At 40.4% G+C, this 25,519-nt stretch overlaps 1 protein-coding gene across 1 annotated transcript in view; it reads left to right on the top strand.

Annotated features, from left to right (window-relative positions):
- Window positions 1–2,182: 2,182 nt before the first annotated feature.
- prrc2b (proline-rich coiled-coil 2B) overlaps window positions 2,183–25,519 on the top strand; it is a 45,765-nt gene continuing 22,428 nt past the window's right edge. Inside the window, exons 1-15 of the mRNA XM_059545480.1 lie at window positions 2,183–2,382; window positions 11,577–11,755; window positions 12,186–12,363; window positions 13,563–13,665; window positions 13,767–13,830; window positions 13,916–14,059; window positions 19,782–20,068; window positions 20,149–20,276; window positions 20,358–20,521; window positions 20,595–20,682; window positions 20,770–20,923; window positions 21,212–21,539; window positions 21,670–21,833; window positions 21,983–22,184; window positions 23,268–25,446. Of these exons, the coding sequence (XP_059401463.1) occupies window positions 11,641–11,755; window positions 12,186–12,363; window positions 13,563–13,665; window positions 13,767–13,830; window positions 13,916–14,059; window positions 19,782–20,068; window positions 20,149–20,276; window positions 20,358–20,521; window positions 20,595–20,682; window positions 20,770–20,923; window positions 21,212–21,539; window positions 21,670–21,833; window positions 21,983–22,184; window positions 23,268–25,446 (4,298 nt within the window). The 5' untranslated portion in view covers window positions 2,183–2,382; window positions 11,577–11,640. The remainder of the gene's footprint in view (window positions 2,383–11,576; window positions 11,756–12,185; window positions 12,364–13,562; window positions 13,666–13,766; window positions 13,831–13,915; window positions 14,060–19,781; window positions 20,069–20,148; window positions 20,277–20,357; window positions 20,522–20,594; window positions 20,683–20,769; window positions 20,924–21,211; window positions 21,540–21,669; window positions 21,834–21,982; window positions 22,185–23,267; window positions 25,447–25,519) is intronic.

Below are 25,519 nucleotides of genomic sequence, written 5' to 3'. Positions count from 1 at the left end.
ACCCTAGTCTGTTTCATGACCGTGTCTCTGAATAAAAGCCTTGCATATGGATCTGCATGTTTCCTCCGTTCACTCCAAAACAAGTATAGACACAAATACACTCGCTAAAAAATTTGCAATGTGTCTGCATTCAAATTATACTCAACAAACGTTCTAAGGAATGTAACAATAATATTGGCCAAAGCCCAATGAAAAACACTGTAGCTTGGCTGCTAATGTATATTTAGACATTTACATGATTTTGTACCTACAACTAATTGTTGCATTTCAGCAATAGGGTTGTTGTTTCTTTTGTATTGAGATCATTTTATTTGAGAAAAGGTATTCCCAATGAATTTAATGAACATGGTTACCTGCTTTCCTCTAGCCTTACAGTAAATTATTTCCTCAGACTTAATAACAATAACAATAAATACTATAGCATTATAGTAGAATTAGTAACTGTAATAATCTAAAAATGAGTTTGTAAACTGTCTAATGCCTTCGCCTTGGTTCCTTGCTCCCTCGTCTCCACCGGGTTCCCTCATCTCTCCAGCTCTGCCTTGGTCACTTGTCGACCTTCATCCACTAAAGGATTCCACTCCTTCAGCTTTGCCTTGTCCCTCCATTCCTCTGGTTCCTTCCCTCCACCTCCACCACTGTACTCAGTCACTCCAGCTCTGCCGTGGTCTTTTGGGTCCCTGTCTCCACCTCGTTCTCATGAGCTATCAGCTCCGCCTCGGCCCTTTGGACCTCTGGTGTCACCCTGGCTCTCCATCTGCTCAGCACCACCTGGGTCTCCATATCCAGCGGTTCCATCTCCATCACTCATCCCCATGGTGTCATCAAGGCCTTCTCCACCATGGGCTCATCCCTTACTCGACTCCACCATGGGCCTCAGTCCTGACGGTTCTCTGAATCTCCACCTGGCTCCTCCTGCTCCTGGCTCCTCCCAATGTCAGCTCCACCTTGGTCTCTACATCCATCTTCTCCCCTGGTTCCTTGTCCTGCATTTCCTTCGGTTCCTCCTCCAGAGCCCCCTCCCTCCCACCTCAGATGGGCTCTTTGTGGTGTAAGTGCACACTTACACACTCACACAAACATGCGGCAATTTCTAAAGTTCTAATAGATGCAATGTTTTTTTTGTTTTTTTTTGTAGGTCAAAACTGTTTTTTATTTGTTCTTCAATGATGTTTATGCAACAAATGAACAGTGTGGGTGTTATTTCAGCAAATTACCTCTCATTGTTATATCTATACCCAGCTAGTGTTATGACTCACCCGTAGTGGGGAAGATTGTAACAACAGAACTCTTTGTATTTGACATTAACTGACATGTCTGTGATTGTACAGTACACATCCAAGTGAGCTCTGATTATAGTATAGATATGTGGCTACCATGTATCAAAATTTGAGATATCTAGCACAAACATGCTAGATATCTCAAATTTTTTTATACACTTATTTATTTGCCAATTTGTAATTCTCCTGTAATTTTTTTTTTTTTTTTTTGTCTGTGTGTTGTTGTCTCTGTTTACTGGAAGCTTATGTCACTAAAACAAATTCCTTGTATGCGCAAGCATACTTGGCAATAAAGCTCTTTCTGATTCTTTCTGATTCTGAAACAGCCACTGAGTTACTGAGGCTCAAACTAAAATTGTTACAACCAATTGTCTCCCCCTAAATGAAGATATGTAAGTTTAGATCTTTTTTTAGTACTGCCCTTAACAAGCTACACAGAATACTTACATGTTTCCCAGAAGACAAAACAAATATAATTTACCCTGATCACCCATTTCAAAAAGTTTACACCCCTGGCTCTTAATATGTTGTGTTTCCTTCCTTGAGCATCAGCAGATGTTTTCATATAATAGTTGTGCTTGAGTCCATCATTCATCCTCAGTGCGCAAAGATGGCAGAAGATGCTGGAAAAATTACAAATAAGGGCATAATGAACAATTAGGATAAAACAAAAACAGAAAATGATCATAAGAATCAAGCATTTGTAAACTGTGTCATGTGTTGATATTTTGTCAGGAGGACTATAGGCCATGTAAACATCTGCCAAGTAAAATAGCTTATTCGGAGAAGTACTAAAACAACAACAACAACAACAAAACATGCAGTTTGTATGATCCCTCTTTGTGTCAATTATTCCGCAGCTGAATCTGTGCGACTCTGTCCATCATTCATTCTGTGGACCTGCAGGTGGCGCTGTGGCACAACAGTGACGTCATATCCGCTCTGGGCGGCAGTAGCAGCAGCTTCTTTCTCAGGCCGGGAAATTGACAACAAGCGAACAGAGAAAAACAGAGAGAAATCTCCATCCATCCTGCTGAGTTTCTCTATCCGGTGGAAATATATCGATATATGTGACCTGAAGCACCAGTCATACGTTCAATCGGTGAGTTATTGGTGCGCGGTGTGCGGCTCTTCGCGGGATTGGGGCCGGTTTGTCGCAGGATGTCTCAGTGTTTGTGTCGCTTTGTTCTGGGCAGCAGCCATTTTTAATCACCTCACACATCAACAAGTCCACACAAACCCCTCATTAACGCATTGATTTACTCATTATACCAGCCGAGGTTAATTAAACACCCGCACTTCTGGGGTTTGAAGCTCGTTTCTCGGTTCTTGTGGAGTTTATACAGCAGAAGCGGCTAGAGGCTAATCTCGAGTAGCATCGTTAAAGCACCCAGATAAATATCTGTGAAAATGTCGAACAATATATTACATTTGGATATTAGTCAGCGGTCATGCTCATATTTACAGCCTGTAGTGTGTGATCGTGTTGATTTCATGTGTATGAAATGATCGGTTTCTTCAATAACCAGGCTGAAGAGCTTCTGTTTACATTTCATGCTAACTGTACGCTCACAGACTATATTAGCCTCGAGTTCGTTTTTGAATTAAGATATTTAATGTTAGAAATAGTAAGTGTTTACTCTCAGTAAAAACAATTTATATATTAAATACTCGCTTTAACCAGGTATCGTTGACAGATTTGATAGTTTCATTTGGCATGGCATCAGTATGTTTCATATTATGTTGCTCTAATAAATCACATTCATGTTCTAATAATCAGGTTTAAGATCTTACTTTTAATGTGTGAGTATTTCTCAGCTTGGCACTGATGATGGTTCTTCATAAGTGTGTGAGCAGTGCATCACTGTGGAAATGTAAAGGATCATTTTAAGGTGTTTTTATTACAATTTTTCAAACAAGTACTGAGTAATATTAACAACATGAGCATAGTAAAGGGATAGGATTTAGTTCAGTGTTAATTGCATGTGATTATGCATATTAAAAATGTATCTTGTTAAAGACGCTGTTTTATTAAATGTATAGTTGGCCCCAAAATGAAAATTTGCAGAAAATGTCTTCCCCCTTAGGCCATCCAATATAAAGATGAGTTTGTTTCTTCATCAGATTTGGAGAAATGTTATTTTACATCATTTGCTCATCAATGGATCCTCTGCATTGAATGGGTGCCGTCAGAATGAGAGTCCAAACATCTCATTGAGTTATTGAGTTCAGTCCATCAATTAACATCTTGTGAAGTAAACTGCATGTTTGTAAAAACAAAACAAAAAAACGAATCCGTCGAGACATTTTCAACTTCAAACGGCTGCTTCCAGCTAAAATACAAATCTGTAATCCGTAATAATGCTTCCTCCAATGAACAAGTCATCTGGTCTGAATCAGGAGAGAAATCTGCACAGATCAAGAACAGTTTAGAAGTCCAAAACAGCTTTAAACAAATATATGGGTAGATTTTGATGTGAGAGGACAAGTGGATAAAGTTTGACAGTGGATAAAGCATTATTATGGATTGCGGACTGGTATTTTGGCATCAGAAGCATTTATTTGCGGTCAAAAGCCTTATGCGCACGGGATTAGTATAATCTTGGGACTTTGTGTAATTTTGAAATTACTACCCCCCTCCCCCCAAATCTGAATTTTTGTGTTGTGTTATCAAACGGGATAAGCAAAGCCTGTGATTTTACTGTAGTTTACTGATTTATCTCCCAGATACCTGTATGTCAAGGCTTCCAGAGTCCCGTTCTATGGTCTAGATGGATTAAAAAACAAAGAAATTAATTAATATAGTTTCTTGTGCTATGTCATTTACATTCCACCAGGTTAAAATCATATCTCAAGCTTTATGCTTGATTTATTTGTGACACATTTACCTCAAAACCTTTTCAGCTTTCTCTTTCTGCAAATTGTATGGTGTAGCAATATGACAGCACCCAAAATACTATCAAACACTACAACGCAGCTCCATTCTTCGCGGAAGATGGATAAAAAGGTGCACAGGGAACAAAAACCTCGAAAAATGATATACTACCTGCCAAATCACAGAGATGGCTATTCGCACGGGACTAATATTATCACAGCACCTCGGTGTTCGGTGAAATATGGTTGGTCTTTTGCAAGGGAATTTTTACTTTACAAATTAAAGACATGGCCGATTCGCACGGGATTAAGATCACAGACAACCTCCACAATTATTACAAATGACTGGAGGTCGCCAGGTAATACTAATCCTGTGCGAATAGGGCTAAAAACATCTTATTGAATTTGTTTCTGACAAACACGCAGCTTTTGGCTTCACAATGTGTTCATTGATGGACTGGAGTGGTGTGGACTACTGGTGGATAATTGTAATGTTTTATCAACTGTTTGGACTCATTCTGACAGCACCCATTCACTGCAGAGGATTCACTGGTGAGCAAGTGATAAAATGCAGTGAAGTGATATATTTCTCCAAATCTGATGAAGAAACAAACTTATCTACATATTGATTGGCCTCAGGGTGAGCATGTTTTTAGCACATTTTTGGGGTGAACTATTTCTGATTCCTGATTTACATGTAATTCTGTATAATTCATTAGGGCTGCACGATGTGTCGTTTAAGCATCGATATCGCGATGTACGAATCCACGATAGTCACATCGCAGGATGTGCGATGTAGGCTGTCGTAGTTGATCCGTTATTCATTAACTGTATGGGCCAGCTGCCCCCGGGCCTTGACGAATGTGATTCGCGGATTAATTGCACAGCTTAACCATCATAGAGTGAAAGTTTGGTGTTTTTAAGTCAGGTTAGTTTAACAGGGCAGAGAGAGAGAGCGCGAGAGAGAGATCGATCGAGCGAGCGAGCGAGCCCCGGCTGCACTCTCACTGTCTTCAAACAACACGAGCGCTGTCTTGATCTCTCTCCCTCGCGAATATTAATCAATTGACACGATGGTGTAGATGTTTAAATCATTTAAAATGAGAATGTAAGTGTGCTCACCCCATTTTTGTTTGTAAGAAAAAATTTGATTAGATTTCATATCGCAATATATATTGCAGAAAAATAAAATATCGCAATGTCATTTTTTTCCCAATATCGTGCAGCCCTATAATTCATATATTTATAGTTCATAGATAGCATCATCCTCTGTTAATTACTCAAAATAATTGACAGTGAACTTGTTTGACATCTTCTGTGTTCTCTTTCTTTGGGGTGTATAACTAACATAATATTGGCTAAAACACTCTTAAGAGTGAATCTACACTCAAATTCTCTCCACGTTTCTTCAAAATTTATAATTAATTTACTTAACCCTCATGCAGTTACAAAACAGTTTGACTTACTTTCTTTTGAAGAACACAAATCAAGATATTTTTAATGAAACCTGGAAAATCTCTATCCCGCAGTTGAAAGTCCATGTAACCAAAACGTTGATGCTTTATGAAGTTCATAAAGACATTGTAAACTTAATATGCTTGAAGTGATTTAATCTTTTGAAGAGACACAATTGCTTTATATGAATAGATTTAATGTAGACTCTTATCCACCTATAAACATTGATCTCCGCACATACAGTGAGCTCATCAGATATGGGAAGCAGACATGCTTTTTTGATCCTTGATCTCATTGGCTGTCGCATGTTAAGCATGTTTGAGCTTCCATTTAGCATACTTGATGTGCGTACTTTAAAATGTCTTGTCGACCTTTTTGAAGCACGAATGTTTCGGCTGAAGGTGTGTGGAGAGCTCTTGTACTGTCATTGTCACTGGTGTTGTGTGTCCAGCAGCGAGTCGTAGTGTTTGTTCTGCATCGGCTGCTTTACTTAGTAAAGCTGGTTCTGTGATTAGTACTAAATATCCATCACCTGCTTTCAAATGGAGCGGCACTTAGTATCTGAATGCATACACCGAATCTGTATCTGAATGCATGAGACTGTCTGAATACCGGCAGAATTCACATTTCTGTTGTAAATGGAGAAACACTGTGCAGAAGTATTATATGCTGTTATGCGTGTGTGTCCGAAGCTGCAGCTGCTGTGTGATGCCTTACAAAAAAAAAACTGGATGCGCTCCAAAAAAAAAAAAACCTGGATGCGCTCCGAGAAAGGGTTGTTAAAATCAATTTCCTATTTTCATTTTCGAAACTTGTGTTGTTGGTCCAATCGATTCGTGCAATAGATTTTCGAACATAAAGTGACAGTCGACATGGTCAAGGTTTTAGACTAGACGGGAGAGGGGATGGGCACAGTTTTTCCAGAACTTCGTGCAAAGTTAAAGCAGTGTCGAGCTGTTTTAATAATTTTTTTGATGTATTATGGTGCCCGAACCCATATGACTTAACAGTGAACGTGAACATTTTGTTTTCTGCAGCCACAGCTATCATTACCAGGGCTCCAAACTGCGACTAAAATGGTCGCATTTGCGACCATAAATATTAAAATGCGACTGAAGTTTTTGCTGAGGTCACCACTTGCGACTAGGCCTATGTATGTTATCTCTTAAAAAATTGCATGTAATGCCTTTTTTCCTGATTGTTTTGCATTCACATCTTTTGTTATGTTCGCGCATTGAGAGAATGCGCATCGAAGTTTTAGTGGGAAAAAGAGTTTTAAACAGTCCTCATCTGCCGCGCAGCAGCGCTGACACACACCTGATAAACGCTCGAGAGAGAGAAATGATGGAGACTTGAAGAGAAAGTGCAGAAAAACGGCGTCTATTTCGTTCATATCTTGAACAAACTACAACAGGTAAAGATGTCATCAGTGTGGATATTGGCAATATCGTTAACAGTTCTCGTTTATAATCATAAGGCTTCTTCTTAACAAGATCTTAGTCCATGCTGTGTTCTGTTAATGCATGAACTTCATTATTTGAAGTGCACTTGCCGACCAGTAATCGCAAAAATCTTTGTTACTTTTTAATTTACAAAGTATCAGCTTTAAAATTATTCCAAATTCATAACAAAATTCAAACGATAAATACAGTTTTGGTGCTCTTTAAGGGGCCGTTGACATATTGCGCCTAAAAACTCGTGGAAAACGCCAGGGGCGCCGCTTTCATTATGAGCACGCACGCATACCGCGCGCCTACATTTGAAATAACGAACTTGAGCGTGCAAAAGACTGGACATGTGAACAGCCCCTAATGCGGCAGGCGCAATCGCGAGTAGTGCCTCAGTTCAAGCAGCATGTGAACCTATCATACCTTGCTCTTTACTACTAGAGTACATAATGAACATGAATTAACATCAAAAGGTAGGCTATTTTATAAGAGATTCTACAGTACAACACTTTCAAACTGCGGAAAACGTGTAAAGCTTGTAAACATTGCAACGTAAAATTAACTTCAGTAACCTTTCGGTGTCCATAAGCTCATCAGTCAGCTAGAAAAAATAACTATAAAGAGGAGCATTTTGCTATATTTATGAGCTATTGAATTTTAATATTTTTACTTAACCTGTTGTCTACATGATTCAACTCCTACTATAAAATTTAATTTGACTAATTAAGAAAAACAGACTGAAAGTGTGAAAGACATGCACTCTTAAAAATAAAGGAGCTTAAAAGGTTCTTCACAAAACAATTTTGGTTCCACAAAGAACCATTCAGTCAAAGGCTCTTTAAAGAACAATCTCTTTCTGACCTTTTCATAATCTGTTGTTGTCTTTAAATGTTAAAGGTTCTTTATGAAACCATTTAGACAGGAAAAAAGGTTCTTCCATGGTATCATGAAGCACCTTTATTTTTAAGAGAGTATGACAACATTTATAGGATGCATTGAGGAGGACCCCAAACTATACTCAGGGGCCAAGTGATGCTTATGATCCATGATATTGGTACAGATTTTGTGTAATAAACAACGCATGACTGTATGTTTCAAGTTGGAAAAGACATTTAGCTCCCACTTTAAGTGAACCTTCATTCCCAGGTCATCACATAAACACTTCAGTATGATTAAAAAGTTAAAATGTAAAATAAATAATTTAAATAAAACGCATAAAACATTTTTATTCTGTGGCACCTAAAAAAATCATTTGGCACCTAAGTTTTTTTCTTATAGGAGCCAATGGCTACTTACTCAATTTTTTTGTTTGGAGCCCTGATTACCAAGCACGAACCATTGACTCAGACAGTGAATGAGAATATGAGACGAAGCGAAAGCACAGGCAGTGTGACATCCGTGTAAACATAGATGACATTTTTTTGAAAAAGAACGTAGCCTTCGTTTGTATGTAACGTTAGGCCTAGGCAATTTATAAATTTAAAATACTAAAATATAATTAATATAATTTTATAGCTTTTGTATTATTTGTTTGAAGAGTAAAAAAAAATGGGTCAGTCTTAATGCAAATGTACAACCAGCAAGTCGGTCGGACTACAAGGTCCTAAATTGACAGGGTCGGTTGGGTTACGGCAAACAAGAATATTTTTAAGGATGGCCTTACTACACAGAGCCGTAGTTCACTGACAAGCTATGCAGTGTTGCATTCATAACCGAATGTGATTCATCTGCGATTATGAACGCGATATTGCATAGCTTATCAGCAAACTACGGCTCTGTGTCGTAAGTGCCGCTCCATTTGAAAGCAGGTGATGGATATTTAGTACTAATCGCAGAACCAGCTTTACTAAAGAGATACGCATGACAATCGCATGCGATCAATCGTGCAGCCCTAATTATTACTATAAAAAAAAATCTAAACAACGGTTGGCTCGGTGCTGTGGTGGGAAAGTTGGCAGTGTTGCTGCTTATCAACGGTATCACCGTCAGCACTGTCTATCATTAAGTTTATATATTTGGAGTAAAGTTAAATTGAACCGATACATCAGTCGTACAGCCAAATCAATAACTATGTTTACATGCTGTTAAAATTCGGGTTATGGTCGGGTTAAGGTCCCTATTCGGGTTTCTGAAACATTCGGGATAACCCGTTTACATGCGTGAGCAGAGAGAGTTACTCCTGTATGCATGGAATGTGTAATCAGTTGCCAATCCCGATGTAAACGGCGACGCACGGTTAGCGTCTGGACGTACGGACAACAAGACGCAATATGCGTCATTTCCGATTCTTCTTCCTGTATCCAAAGACAACAACAACAACAGCAGCAGCAGGCGGATAATGAATAGTTTGGGGCAGATAGCGATAGTCTTTGTTTGCGCTTTGGCGCTGGTACTGATCCACCAGTAGCACTTGACACTACTGTGCCTCTATACTGCACACGGGGTTTTTTTATGCACCGTCTCTACTCAAAAGACCAAGATTCCTTGCGAATAGAACATGCGCAGAACACACATTTTGATGGTGATATGCCAAAACGCGTTTACAAGACCAAATATTCGGGTTAGAAAAGGGGTACCCCAGGTATAATATCCCGGTTTTTAAAAACCGGGATATGAGCATATCCGGTTTTTTGCCGGTGTTTACATGGCAGTGCACGACTGGGTTATTGCTAATCTCCTGGTTTTAAACGGGTTATTGGCTGCATGTAAACGTAGTCATTGTTGATTTCACCTTTCACCTTCATCTCCAGTCTATGACTGTCTGGATGATCCCTATGTGGCTTTTTTTGCTAAGTGAGGTAGTGTTGCACGGTGCACCGATACTTCAAAAGTATTGCGATTCTCGGAAATGAAAAACGTCACCATTCCTAAATGTATTAGTATCAATACTTCAAAGAATGACTGCGTTCCAGATTTGTAAGAGACGTATTTTATGTTGGTGTGTGCAACGCACGCTTCCAGTGCCTCCCTATGGACATCTGTTTTTTTCTCTTCACGCAAGCAGCAAAAAAGCACTACAGCGAGATGGCTGCATTAGTGGCTTTACTGAACTTATTTGGCTTTACTAAAATGTGTGCATAATCACATTAAATAGTTTAAATAAGTTGTTCAGATGAACAAAGCATGAGGTTTCATATATAATATTCACATTAATCGGGGATTAAACGTGGAGTTATGTTCTGTATGCTAAATATGAAAACGAGCGTATCTGCACAGCATCTATAACTGCGCTTTGTATCTGCTGACTGCTGATCGAGATTTACATGCTTGGCTCACTGACCCTGTATACTCATTCATTTCGTTCATAAACGAGATGTATCAGTTCATTCAACTCTTTCATGAATGAGAAGATCTCTCGATCTCGTTCAGTGAAGGGCGGATTCGTTCACTACATTTAACAAATCACATGCTCCATCACATCTTGAGTAACTCTTTGACAGGATGAAACGGTTCACAGAGCTGTTCACGAGCTGCACATGCGCTGCTAATAGCGCCGAGCTCGCGCGGCTGTGGAGGGAGGAACTTCAGTGAACAAGAAATATTTGGAATATATATTTTCATATTTTATTAGTTTCATTGATAAGGTTACAGTACGAAGGTCTAAGTAGCAACGTATCTTCCGTGATGTCCCCGATGCGCGGGTCGGGGTGGGTAAAGAAATTTTACTTTATTTGCGGGCTGAGCCGGGCCAAATAATTTCATAAAAGCGAGACCCGCGGGTTGAAAAAAAACCCGACCCGCGCATCACTAGTGATACTGTGGCCGCCGGTACACGACGGTAGAAAAAGATGACGCTCATTAAAGCTCACTGGCTGAGTTTTCTCCTCTGAAAGAAAAGGTTGCACAACTGACAGAATAATGCTGCTAAATTTTATTTGTTTTTTTTTTTTTTTTAAGTTGAATGCCATTGCTTAAATTGATATTATTTATCTTTTGACATTTAATCTTCTGAGTTCAGAAACATTGTTTGATATAATCGCTGTTCATTTTTTTATTCAAAGTTCAGAATCAAGATAAATTTATTACTCTTATGTTTCTTATGATAACTGAGATAATGCTAAATTTATTCTTTCTTTACCTTGAATGTCATTGCTCTAATTTATTTTTTATATTTTGATATTTCATATTTTGTTCAAATGTTTAACATATATGCTGTTCATATGTTAATTTATTAGTGTGTTATATGATTAGAATGTTGTCCCGGTTTTAAAATAAAGCACAGCAATGATATTTGGGAGTGTATTTTCCCTTTTCAGGAAAAGTGTCGAAAAAGTAATTCTTGTCTAGGTATCGGTATCGAAACAATAATTTTGGTATCGTGACAACACGTTGATCTGAGCCATTTTGTTCAAGTTGTTGACCAGATTTTAAATGTGTCTGAGCCGCATCCCTTTGTGCCTGGATGGAAAGATGATATTTCTGTGATTTAAAATGATTATTCGTCACAGTTCAGAGGATATGTTGGAGAGACATAGGTTCTTCTGCTAACCGTTGTGCCATTGTGTGCGTTTCTTCACAGAAGCAGACGGTACTGAGGAAGAGGTGCACAGAAAAATTTCCATACTCGATGACATTACATCGCAATGTCAGATCGTTTGGGGCAAATAACCAAGTCCAAGGATGGGAAAAGCAAGTATTCATCACTCAGCCTATTTGACAAGTACAAAGGGAAGTCAATAGAAACTCAGAAAACCACAGGTGAGACTAAAGCACTCATTCATCAATTCATATACTTATTCATATGTTTATGTAATTGATGTAGAAGGACTGCTGTGTAAATCTGAAATGACATGAAAATGTGTGCATGTTGTTTGATAAAAATGATTTACATTGCATTAATTACCCATGGTTTTGATGATTAATGTATATTAAATCATAAAACTGAAAAATGTATCTTATAACACACATTGTCACTAAAAAACTAAATTATATAGGGCACTGTTATTGTTTAAATTAATACATAACTAAATTGTTGAAGGTTTAAGTTCAGTTGATTATAAAAAATTTTTTTACTTTAATATCCAGAAGAAAAAAAAGAAAAACTAATGTGCTAGTATAGGTAAGGTTTCTGATGTTTTCCCTTTATATGTCACTGTTTTAACACCCTCTCTCTCTCCATGTCCTGCAGTTGTTACACGACATGGCTTGCAGAGTCTTGGCAAAGTGGCCGCTGCCCGGCGCATGCCCCCTCCCGCTCACCTGCCGAGTCTGAAGTCTGAGAGTAAAGGAAACGATCCCAACGTGATTATCGTGCCCAAAGACGGTACAGGATGGGCAAACAAGCAGGATCAACCCGATCCAAAGAGGTCAGAGCCAATGCTGCTTTGCCATCAGCACTGCATCACAATCACTAAAACATCTGAGTGTGTGAAGTGAATTGAAGGACAGATCATGAGCTATACAGTGTTTTGTGTGTTTGTACAGCTGGTGTGTCTGTAGCTATATTCGTGTACCATATTCCAAGTGTTCTGAAGCCATAATGTGAAGTAAAGATGAATATTTAAGTTGTTAAATACAAGTTTACCCACACTTTTCTCTCCACTGCGGCTTTCTGTCATCCTCGATTCAGCTTTCAAACTGTGTGTCGCGTTTGGTTATGACAGTCAAGATGATAAAACTCTCTCCAAGATGATTCAGTGTTTCAATTATTATACTTAATCTGTAGATAAAGATCAATAAATCTCTGTGCTTTGAAGTTTTCTGTGCGGCACGCTGCACACTGTTTAAACTTTAAAGTGATTTTAAGCTATTCAAGCACAAGGCTGTGGGAAAGATCTCAACGTGGCATTGCGTGCTGTCATAGATCGTCTCTGTGTGCACACCTGAAGCACACACGAATATTAGCGAATATTAGCGATAATATCGGAATGATTTTGACGATGATGTAAAAATTTTTAATATCGGGTATATTGAATATTTCAACTTCAAGCATATTTTCCCAAAAGAACGTGCCGAACGTACGAAAATGGAACGTGTAACTGTGGACTGCTCTATGCACCTCTACTACTGGGAGGCAATACTTCCTATATCAGTATAGAGTAGTTTGATACGAGAGCATCTGAATAATAGCAGAGGACACAAAGTGACCTGCTGCGGTGAAAGTGCAAAATCCAGTTTGTCCTTAACATGAGACTCTTTATATTAAGGGCTTTAAAATAACTTAAGTTGTAGTTAAGGTCTAGTTTAAAGATGCTCCAACAGACTCATGTGCTGCTGACAGACACTTCTTGTGCTGTTTAATGTGTTGCATGTTGAAGGTCAGTTCATACAGCTGAAATAACGATTGTCATCATACTCAAAACCTTAGATTTGCAGTCAGGTTAATGTTTTCTCAGAGAGCGATGGTGTGCTCTATCAACGAGCTGAAACTGAGTGATGTATGAAGTCCTGTGAAACTTGCTGGTTATTTAAATATGTACTTGAATTTACTTTGTTCCCAAATACCCAGCTCTATTTCTGGATGCAAGCAGGCATCACTGTCTGAATAGTCTGTTTTTTCCTGTAGTTCCGTTGCATCATCAGCACAGCTGCCGGAGTCGCAGCCACCGCTGGCTTTACAGAAATCTGTCTCCAATCTTCAGAAGCCCATGCCAATAACCAGCCAGGAGGTACAGACGGCACATTCATCTCTTCATAGTGCTCACCCTGTATTGATGTCGGGATGATGAGTGTATCGTGGTGACTGTTGAATGTGTTTATGTCCCTCTAGAGCACAAGTACAGGTGGACCAAAGCAATGGGCACAGCTCAATGGAAAGGCAGTAGATCAAGATGGTAATCATCAATTTGTTCTAATCAAGACGATCAGATGTGTTAGTTGTGATGTCGTGTTTTACATTTGTTTGGCTTTGTTGTCCAGGTTTAAAGGTCTCAAGCCGACTGCAGCCCTTCTCTCACGAGGAATTTCCGACGCTGAAAGCAGCAGGCGAACAGGACAAGGTTGGCAAGGAAAGAAGCGTCTTCGATCCGTCGTATGGGCCCGGACCAAGCCTCCGCCCACAGAGTGAGTCCTATATGCACTATAAAACATTTAGCTTTTATTCTTCAGTAGAAAACGACCACAACTGTATTCCTGTCTTGACATAACTCACTGTGCACAAGCCAGCAACAATTACCGTATTTTTCGGACTATAAGTCACATCTGAGTATAAGTCGCATCAGTCCAACAATACGTCATGACAAGGAAAAAAACATCTATAAGTCGCACTGGACTATGTCGTATTTATTTAGAACCAAGAACCAAGAGAAAACATTACCGTCTACAGCCGCGAGAGGGCGCTATATGATATCAAGTGTAGCCTACAGGAGCACTGAGCAGCATAGAGCGCCCTCTCGTAGACGGTAATGTTTCCTCTTGGTTAATTTCTCTCGGTTCATGTCAAATTAATTTTCAAGTCGCAGGACCAGCCAAACTATGAAAAAAAAGTGCGACTTATAGTCCGGAAAATACGGTATTTATATTCAGCGCTGTCAGGTTTGATGATGGGAAATGTCAGGCTTCTGTGATTTGTCTTTGTGTGTTTGCGTCATGTAAGCAGATATAACGTAATTGTTAAGATGGGCTTTATTCTTTCAATTTTGGTGTAGCTGGTCAGATCTGTCCTGATGTGGTGATCTGTAGACAACTTGTAGTAGTGTCCTTTCTTATTCAACACATATTGTCATGATGTATAAAAAAAAGGAGAATAGAGAATGAGGCTTTATTGCATTTATTGCATATTGATGTATTGAATTTTCTGAACTTATTTCATAAAAACACACTTTGTAATGGAACAGAAGTAATACTGTATTATATTCTCTGATATATTTGATCCTTTCTATTCTAGGGTTCAATATTATTAGGACGTGTTTGTAAAGTGCATCTATAAAATGAAATGATCACTTAACTTTTAAACTTTTCCTAGCCAGGCATGAAAACAGGGTCACAAAACACAGCCAATCTGTACAGATCAAATAAAATCTTGACAGAAATGCAACTTAACAGATCAAGACGTCTTGGCATGTTGAATAGTTTTTTTAATTGAAACAATTGTTGATGGGAATATTTGGCAGAAAGAGCATTTTCAATTGATGTTTTAGTGATTTGTGTGGAGAAATCCAGATGCACACAACACTAGTAGTGCTTCTCAACTCTCGCTGAAGACTAGAAATATTAGCATATTGTGCTCTACGAATTCAGTGTGTTTGCAATTTCAGTTTATATTTCTTTTATTGCACACATGCAATACAACACTGTTGGACTTGGACGATTCAAGTCTGTTGAGATGTTAAACGAATACCGATACAATGGGGGGTGGGAGTTTATATGAATGTATCTCTGAAGATTAGAGCTGCAACTAACGATTATTTTTTCTGTCGACTAATCTAACGATTATTTTTTCGGTTAGTCGACTACTCTAACGATTATTTTTATTACAATATATAATTAATCTAATGTTCTTTTTTTGATTAGCTAATGAATCCTTTGGATAACTTTTAAAAAAAATATATAAGTACAACTTCTAATATAATATTTCAACCTTTATTCATTTTCAACCAATGTGGTTGAAGTTTTTACAGTATACAAAAATAAAGAGGCAAAGATGGTACCATGGTAAATACGATAGCGCTTATAATTAAACCACAGTAGCCACAAATTTACAATTGTCTGAGACATCATGAAATGTTCTTTAGCATCACAAACCATAAAATGTAGTCAGGGTTCTGCTATGGTTTAGCATGGTTTCCAGAGATCTGGAGCTGATTAGGGGTAGCTCGGTGGTTTGTGACTGTTGTCTCGCGCCGCGCTGTCTTTTAAGGGACCGTTCACATATCGCTTCTTTTGCGCGCTCAAGTTCGTTATTTCCAATGTAGGTGCGCGGTATGCACGCTCATAATGGAAGCAACGTGCACGCAAAAACAGGCGCGTCCGCACCGCATCGAGTTAAAAACATCTCAACTTTTCAGAATGCCGCAAGCGCACCGCGGGTCATGTGACAAGAACTAACCAGTCAGCTTCATCCTTTCCCGTAACAACGTTGAAAGCTCAGCTAAGATGAAGGAAATGCTGATCATAGCTGTATATGGATTGCCATTTTGAAATAAATTTAGTAGCAGAGCTACTGCAAGAGATTTTAAGTGCTGCAAATCCATTTATCCTTTGCTGAAATTTCCGCGTCTTCATGGAGAGAGCACGTCATGGTTGCTTAGCAACGGCAGACATCCCAGGGGCGCAACTGCCCGAGCGCTTTGGAAAGAAGGAGAAAGCGGCGCGACTATCGTTTTCCACGCGTTTTTAGGCGCGATATGTGAACGCCCCTAACGCGTGTTCGAAACCCGCGCCGACACAGACTTAATTTTTTTATTTTATCCTTACTTCAGCTGCTACGGGTGATCATACCAATAACTTTTACTCTTTACAAGAATATCAGAATCATGCAATGAGCAAGTCTGCATTTATTAGACACTTAATAATATCACGTCAGTTTGTGCTTTTAGAATCGCAGAATCTGCTGCGGTCGTTCCATCACATCTGCAGCAGAGACCTGAACCAGGAAGTTGGTCACCAGATCACACGGTAACCAGTTAAACCGTAACACCGGAGAGCGCCAGGATGTTTTCCTCTGAGGTGCTCGTGCATCGCAGTTGTGCTGCCGTGGTACATATCGTTTTTTCAAAGGGAACAAATGGCCATTTTATTTGGCCTCTGTTTGAAGTATTCCCATACTTTTGATAACATTGGTCTCTGTTTTTGTGATAGAATGCAACTTTCTCCATTCCCAGTATGCCATTACACGAGATGTACACAGTAGGCTTGGGCGAAATTTTCATTATCCAAATTTTGATACCGTCAAACCTGCTCCCTATTTTACCTCGGTATACGGTATTACCGTGAATAATTAAAAAATGATGACGTAAGGCTGAGACAGCATCACCAAACTGTTGGCTCGTGCCTAACCCATTCAGAAACTGAATACCAAACACTAATACTGAAACAATAACAAAATGACATGCACAACAATATTAACAACTTTTATTAGCAACAAATAGCAATAGTCAAACAGAATTAAATTAACATAAACATACAGAACAGTTTTTTGCGCAGAGACGCACACACAAAATCAATAAAATCACTAGGGGTGTGCACGGATAGTCGAACATTTGAATATTCGTTCTGCTCTAATTATTCGATAAATAAAAATTATATTCGAATTTTGACATTTTTGCTTGCCATAAAAAAAATGAAAAAAAGTCCACAATAAAACCTAATTCGGTTACTTTCTGTGATTCTCCACGGCATAATTGAAGATGTATGCAAGCAAAAAATAATTAATGAATGAATAAGAACTGCGGTCTTCTACAGTACTTCAAATATGCCGTGGAGAGTCACAGAAAGTGACCGAATTCAAGAACATTGTTGTGGCATCTCTCAAGCAACGAACAAACACTGCTAACTTGGAGAATGCAGTGAAAACTCCTCTTCTCGAAGGTTTTCAGCTACAAAACACGATGTGTAATGTTTCAGCTTATTGTGTGTAAGCTTGTTCAAAAATGACAGAAACAATAAATGTTGCTGAAAAATAACCTCTGTCTCATTAAACTTAATTTAAATAAACGAATATTCGAATATTCGTTTTTTGTGAGCTCAAAATTATTAGTGATATTCGCGGAAACCACCCATCCCTAAAACTCACACCGCACGAACAACTTTTAATAACAAAGAGCAGCTTATAAAAAAAGAGCAAATAGACCCACAACAGTCAACCAGAGTTGAATTAAAATAAACATCCATATATATTATAAAAATTATTGAAAAGCAATAGGTCTAAATAAAAACTTCTTCTTTCCAAAATTGTTTTTAATGAAAACCAAATAAAAATACCTGAATCCATTAAATAAATAAGAAATAAACACAGTGCCAATAGGAACGAATGGCAAGTGGCATACAATCTAGTCAAGATTTTTCGCTAGGGCACGTTGTGGACCGACAACTTAACCTGCGGTGTTGAAAGCCTGTTCCGATGGTTTGCTTGTGGCACAGACGCACAGGTACTTTCGTGCCACTCGCGGCATCTGGGGAAAACAAAGTGGGTCCTCGTCTCCTTGAGTAACTGGCTCCAAACAGTAGGCTGTTATTTCAGCTCCGACTCGGTCCTCTACGTTGCCGATGCCGACAGGGCCTGCCATTGCATCGGCTTTTTTTTTTTTGTTTTTTTTGCAATATATTCCCAGATTCATCTTTTTTCGTGAGGGCACAATTTGCAAATAGCCTCGTCCGAGACCAGGTCACTCGGTGTGGAACTCGCCATCTTTCCCCCTCTCTCTCTTTCTCCTTGTCTCGTTGTCACGCGATGACAACCACGCATACGCATTTTTAGGCATTAAATAAATTATATTTAATATTTAATTCTTGTCTCCTATATAAGTGCATTGTTTTTTTGTTTTTTTATTGACTGTATGACGGTATTGAAACTGATACCGTTGCTATTTTTAGATCCCGCGGTATACCGTATTACCGCCCAAGCCTAATAAACAGTGTGACGCATCGACGCATTTCACGCACGTTGACATATTTTTGTAGTCGACTTAATCGCTGACGTCGAGGCGTCATTGCAGCACTACTGAAGATAACTGACTGTCTTTAGAAAAGTTTAGATTAGTGGTCAACATTGGCATCTTACAAACATTGGCATGGGCCGACAAGTTTTTCTGAGCACATAGCACATTCCACCTGAGCACATAGTACTCACATTCTCCCTCTTGTTCGCCGTCGTCATTAACAGCTCTGTCTAATATGGATAGATGTCTGTCTAATAAGAAACTAAAACAGTTAAACAAAGGAATTAAATGTTTAGAAAAAGTATTTTTAATAATTGCTTTTATATTATTAGTAATAGGCAAACATTATAATACTTTCTTGTTTGTCATCAGCATTAGGTAAATATGCATTTATATAATTTAAACAAATCTTTGAATGACTAAAGAACATTTAATATCACAAACCTTGCAAGCTTAGTCGAATCCAGTTGTGAGATCTTGTGAAGTGTGACAGTCGTCCGTGTTAATTGAATGTTTTAAACATTAAAGTCGTGATTTCAAATTATGCTGTCCTTTACACATTTGCCCACTGTCATAATCATGTCATTTTCATTGTGTGCTGTATGTAAAATGAGTGTTACCGTGGCTTTATTTGATTCCCAATGCACACAAACTTCCCAGAATACTGAGTGCCCTGTTGGATACAGTGTTTACTTCCTTTTTAATTATATTTTTATTAAATATTTATTTGTGAAAAATACTTTGTCATCTAAAGTATGTTCATTTTACAAATGAATTTCTTAAAATTTCTTATAATTTACAACATTTTTATTAATTGTTATCGGCTAACTCCCCAGTACCAACCCCATCCCCCACCCCCATCCCCCCCGCTGTCCAAGATATCGGCAAGAAATATTTTATAAATACAAATATAAATATTTGCGATTTGTATCTTTATTTGATTTATAGTTTTATGACGACATATTAAAATTTCACAAAGAAATGTACGTAATTTCAATTATAATTGGTATTTTGTAAAAAAAAAAATAAAAAAATAATTATATTTTGTAAAAAAAATAAATAATAATAACCATAAGAAAATTGTATCGTGAAATCCTATTTGTGAATCGTATCGCATCGTGAGTTGAGTGAATCGTTAATCCCAAAGTCTCAGTGTGATGTGTTGATGTTGTGTGTGGTGTTGTCAGATGTGTCAAGCTGGAGGGAGGGCGGTGGGAGGAACCTGCAACCCCCAGTGCTGTCTGCCACTCCGCCCTGCACAGACACGGACACCAAGAACAGCGGTCCAGCGGAGACCACCACTCCTCCTCCTCCTCCCTCCTCCTCATCCTCCTCCACTGCTGCTGCTCAGTCCACTGATGTGAAGGAGCCATCGCCGCGGCCTGCTCCGCCTGTGCAGCGCAGAGCCGCCCCATCAGCCCTCCAGTACCAGCACCACACCACCACCACCTACCACGACATGCTGCCTGCGTTTGTGAGTCTCTGGCCATCATGTTACTTATCCAGTGTGTTGTGGTTTCTTTGAAAAGTTCTTACTGGCTCTTTGTTTGTCAGATGTGCCCTAAAGAGACTCGTGATGCCCCGTGCTCCTCGGATCACGGCCCGACCACTGTGGTTGTTCCTGTGCGCTTTGAATCCAGGTTGACTCTCAGACCAGCATTCCCTGCGCCAGAACCCGTCAAGTAGGAGTTGTTCTAATCACTCATGTACAGTGAGAAACGCTCGCTGTCCTTTTCTATAAATCACTGTTTTTCATTTTGCAGTGGTGATATAAGAAGAGAGACGCGTGTCCCCCGTGTCCCTCCACGCCCCTCAGCTCGCCCCATCCGCCGCCCAGGAGATCGAGCTCCCCGTCCCGCCATAATCAACCCTGAGGACCTGAAGGACCTCGATGAACTGGACAATGACTGTGAAGACGGCTGGGCAGGTGAGTGCTCGCTTCCTTTATGAAGAGCCGATGGTTATTTTCCCCAATGCTCATTGTGACCACTGTTCTTCAGGTCTCCATGAGGAAGTGGATTATAGCGAGAAGCTCAAATTCAGTGATGATGAGGAAGATCATTCCCCCTGTGAGAAGAACAGAATCTGGTGAGTTTTTCTTTGTTTTAATGCGGTGCGTTTGCTGTGAAAGTGGCTTGTGTTGAGATGGAAGCACGTTCTGCTTGTGTCTTGCAGGGATGACTGGGATAACCATCAGGACCAGCATTTATCTCAGAGCTCTGTTGACGGCCCGTTCCCACAGGATGCAGAGGAGGAGTCATACTCACGCCAGCCAGAGCTCATAACCTCCAGGAAGCCCAATGGACAATTCTCCTCTACTGAATCTCAGGTAGCAGTCAATGGCCTTGTGCATTTTTGTTTTCCCCCCAAGATCTTTCTTTATTTTCTTTTGGTATTTGTATTTTAGCATTAAGACCAATTGTAGGATTGCATAAAACCATAAATATAAGTAGAGCGGTGTACATTTATTCTTCAGTTGTGTTGGGAGTTCTATTATAGTTTTATTAATAGTTTTTATTTTTATTGATCCTTTTAATACCACCTTTAAGGTGCTACCATCAGTCCAGGCTCATCTAAGAGATTTATTCTCTCTGTTGTTTGTGATTTGCAACCCCAGCAGAAGAACAGTGGAAACAGTGAGTCTGCAGAGGAGCAGGAGGAGCCTCAGCGGCAGGCGCCTCCTCGTGGGAAGTTTGTCTCGGCCGATCTCTCTGCTGTGGAGAGAGCGCGCAGACGGCGTGAGGAGGAGGAGAGGAGAGCGCGGGAGGAGAGACTGGCTGCCTGTGCAGAAAAACTAAAAAAACTCGATGAAAAATTTGGCAAAACTGAGAAAGCTGCACGCTCTGGAGAAATGCTGAGAGAAGCAGACAGCAAGGACCTGACACATTCTCCAGGCCGGAAGTCATCCAAGCAACCCCAGGAGGGCTGGCAGTACAACGCTAAAGGTATACTAGTTCATTTATACTAGTTGGTTTATAAATTTAAGTTTTAGCTTCCCTTGTAATGTGGATTTAAAGGAGATCTCATCTCTTATGATGCTGCTCTTTTCTTAACGCCTCATTTCATTATATATAGAAGTGTCGGATACACCAGCTGAGTTATCCAGTCAGGATTACAAAGATGAAGGTTGTCACTACCATAATGATGACGAAATTCCTGAGTCCACCTCTCCCCTCCCAGACTACAGCCGGCACCAGAAGCCTGTGCCGCCTCGCTTCCAGAAGCAGCACCAGCAGCAGGTGAGCTTTTACACCTAATCCTGTAAGTAAGAATAAATGATTATTAATACAGCCACCCTGAAGAATTTTTTGTTACATTTGCTTTCTATGTTGTTATGTATACTGTATGCTTTCATTTTATAGATATTGTTGAATTTTGTGGTTTTTAGGAGCAGGTGTATAAGATGGCTCCGTGGCAGCAGTCGGGTCACCCCACCCAGTCCAGCTCTGCTCACCCACAGAGAGGCTTTTACCCTCCTCATGTCCTGGGCTTTGACCCGCGCTGGATGATGATGCCTCCCTACATGGATCCTCGCATGGCACAGGGATGTTCTCCAGTGGATTTCTATCCTCCTGGCTTTCACTCATCTGGTAAATTACAACATCCACCATATGTAGTGGTGTTTGCCAAGTCAAGCATCGCTATTATTGATAGTGATAGGATTTAAGGATTAAACTGCAGAATGTTACTAGTGAAATGTTCGTTATTTAGGCATTTCCAAACTGTTTTGTCAGTCGAACCCCTTTGACAGAACACATCTGAAGTTAATATATTATCATCTTAACACCACATTTGCATGTTTATGGTTCTCTGATGTTGTTTAATGATTTTATTTGTTTACATTTATACCATTTATATCATTGCTTTTATTTTAAAATTAATAGATTTTTAGTACATGGTTGCACAGTTTGATCAAAAGACAATATTGTGTGTTTGTAACATTTTTTCATGTCATTGTGATTGTGATTTGAACTTCGATATAAGCATTTAATCTCATAAGAGATTAATGGTTACTCATTTGTGGCTCTTGTCTTTGTTGTCGAAGGACTCATCATGGCTATCAGTGCCTTCTCAAGAAAAAGTCTTGCATTGGTTATGCTAAAACATCCAGGCAATTATTTCAAGATTCCTTGTTTGAATAAATTTTTTTTTATATCTATAAAAAAATAAGATTTATGTATTATTATTTTAATATATGTTTAGTTGTAATATACAATTTTGTAAAATGCTTTGTTATAAATTATAAAATTCTGAAAACTTATCCACAGAAATGTTGTAAATTATGTGAAAGTACATGATGCATTTCCAATTGCACAAAGTAAATTTTGTGTGGTGCAGCTTTTACTGCAAACTGATCGATCCATTCCACCATTGAACAGATCACGAGCTGCTTGTGTGTAAATGAACACAAATGCTGTGCTTCACTCTGAAAAATGCAGAGTCAAACTAAGTTGCAGCCTTTTGAGATTTGGTGATTGCAAATCAAAATTTCAGACAAAATTGTCTGTTGTACAGCCCTATGTGTTTATTGTAATTTTTCTTTATAGTAATTGCCTTTCTATCAACTCATGAAACCGTAGGGGGTTTACAAGCCACTATTTGGGAAACCCTGCTGGGATACATTCTAGCAACTACCTATTGTGATATTCATATTTAACTTTTTCATTCTCAAGGTTTGGTGAAACCTGTCATTCAGCAGGATCACTTGAATAGCCCTGGTTCCACCTCTGATGAAGGCTGCCATCCCAGCGTGCATCAGGAGAGGAGGGCGCCATCCACTGAGTCTTACCAAGTGTGGAACCAAGACAGCTACTCTTCTGCGCGCAGTTTCACCCCACCCTACCAGAGACAGCATGAGAATGGCGACAGTGCTCAGGTGGATGACAGGAGTGACCGGCCATTCTCCAGACATGACTCATATGAAGACCGAGGTCATGACCCTGCAGACAGTCCAGCAGAGGAACTGCCCCATCAAGGCTTCCATCAAGGCAGAAGCTCAGACGTGTCGTTAGGGTCACAGCGAGAAGTTACCCACGAGGGAACCAATCAACCATTAGTAATCAGCAGGACCCATCCTGGAGACAGTGAGCACAGGGACGTCTCCTCTGGTAGACATCAGAAAGAAGGCACTGATACCCATGATGAGGCCTTCGACAACAAGGACAAGAGCTACGACTCTGATATCTGGAAGAAAGATGTGGGTAGTCTGAGGAAAGACGGCAGCGGTCAGGCGCAGTGGTCCGATCACTGTTCGAGCAGCAGCAGTAGCATTAGTCAGCCATCTGAAACCAGCAGCAGAACCCTTAGGAGGACAGGACCCATCAAGAAACCTGTGCTGAAGCCTTTGAAAGTGGAAGACAAAGAAAATGAGAAACCCAAAACTGAGCCCGAGGAGAAGCCTGTCCCGTACAGGCTGGAGAAGGAAGTGGTCACCAACGTCTATGACCTGAAGAAAGATGCCCCTCTTCTGTCTAACAGGCACTCCGTGCCACCCCCCACTCCCTCTCCTATGGAAGCTCCCAAGGTGGAGAGAACAAGCAACCTGCCTGAAGATTTGCACAAAGAGAACTACTGGGATAGTGCGAAGAGTCAGTCTGTGGACAGCTCTGACAGCAGAGATCCACCAGCACTGCGCCGCAACAACTGGATATTCATAGATGAGGAGCAGGCATTCGCCGGGGCCAGGGGAGCGGGTCGTGGACGTGGCCGGGGCTTTAGAGAGTTCAATTCTCGTGGTGGCACTCGTGGAGGACGGAGTGACAGCAACAGAGGAGCCTACAATAGCACAGGTGCACAGAGGCCTGCACGAGGACGTGGTACTCGAGATTTTAGGAGCGAAGATCTTCAAAGAGGCAAACCCCGTAGACGCAATGTGAGCGAGACGCACAGCGAGGCCTCAGAATACGAGGAGCAGCCCAAGCGTCCACGCCAGAAGGCCACTGAGAATGGAGAGGCTTCGTATCCTGCATCTGGAGAGGTCAAGAGGGCCGATAAGGAGTCATGGAGATCAAACAAGGTCTACACTGACGATCAGAGTGGCAATAGTGATTCCAGGGACAAAACTAAATCTGCTCGAGTCTTTGGAAGGTCATTGCCCCCTCGCCTTAATGCTGGATACAACCGTGAGTTTGGCTCAAGGGATATTTCGATGTGGAGAGGGAGAGGAACCCAGTTTGGAAGCACTCCCATGCAAGAGAACGGCTACAGCTTCGGTGCGGACTCCTATTCCAAACGTTTGTCAGAACGCGAGGCCCTGAAGTACCCCTCTAAATTTACAGGCTCCTTTGCAGAGAATGGTGTCGAGGACCGAGATGGGGGTTACTACATTGATAATGATAATCCCGACAACCGGCCCCTGAGACGGCGTCGTCCCCCACGCCAGGATAAACCCCCACGCTTCAGGCGTCTGCGTCAAGAGCATGAAGGAGGAGGTCAGTGGAATAGTGAGGACTACGTTAATGGAGACGTTGCCAATCAGTGGCCTGGTCGTGCAAAGGGGGCAGAGGAGCACTGTCCCAACCGCTACTCCGGAGGACGGTCACAGGAGATCACAGGTCAGAGTCAGGGTGAAGACTGGGAAACCGGCTCTGAGAACAGCGATTTCAGTGACTGGAGGGAGAAACGGAGACAGCATGGTGACGTGCTCGCAGATACAGGTCACGGAGAACCTGGCTCTGAAAAGAGAGAGCTCTCCAAGCGGAGCTTTTCTAGCCAGCGGCCAGTGGTCGACAGACAGAACAGGAAGAGTGATGCTACTCTGATGGAAAACAACAAGACAGAAACGCAGGCTAGTGCAGGTTCCTTCGGTAGAAACGAGAGCTGGCAGAACGGTGTTACTTCCAACAACAAACGGTATGTTTCCTTAAAAAATGAACTAAGCATATTAATACAATAAAAACAATACCACTGAAATTCACACTATGAA

The sequence above is a fragment of the Carassius carassius genome, chromosome 4, assembly GCF_963082965.1.
Source record: "Carassius carassius chromosome 4, fCarCar2.1, whole genome shotgun sequence".
NCBI lineage: Eukaryota > Metazoa > Chordata > Actinopteri > Cypriniformes > Cyprinidae > Carassius > Carassius carassius.
This window is presented reverse-complemented; position numbering and strand designations above follow the sequence as displayed.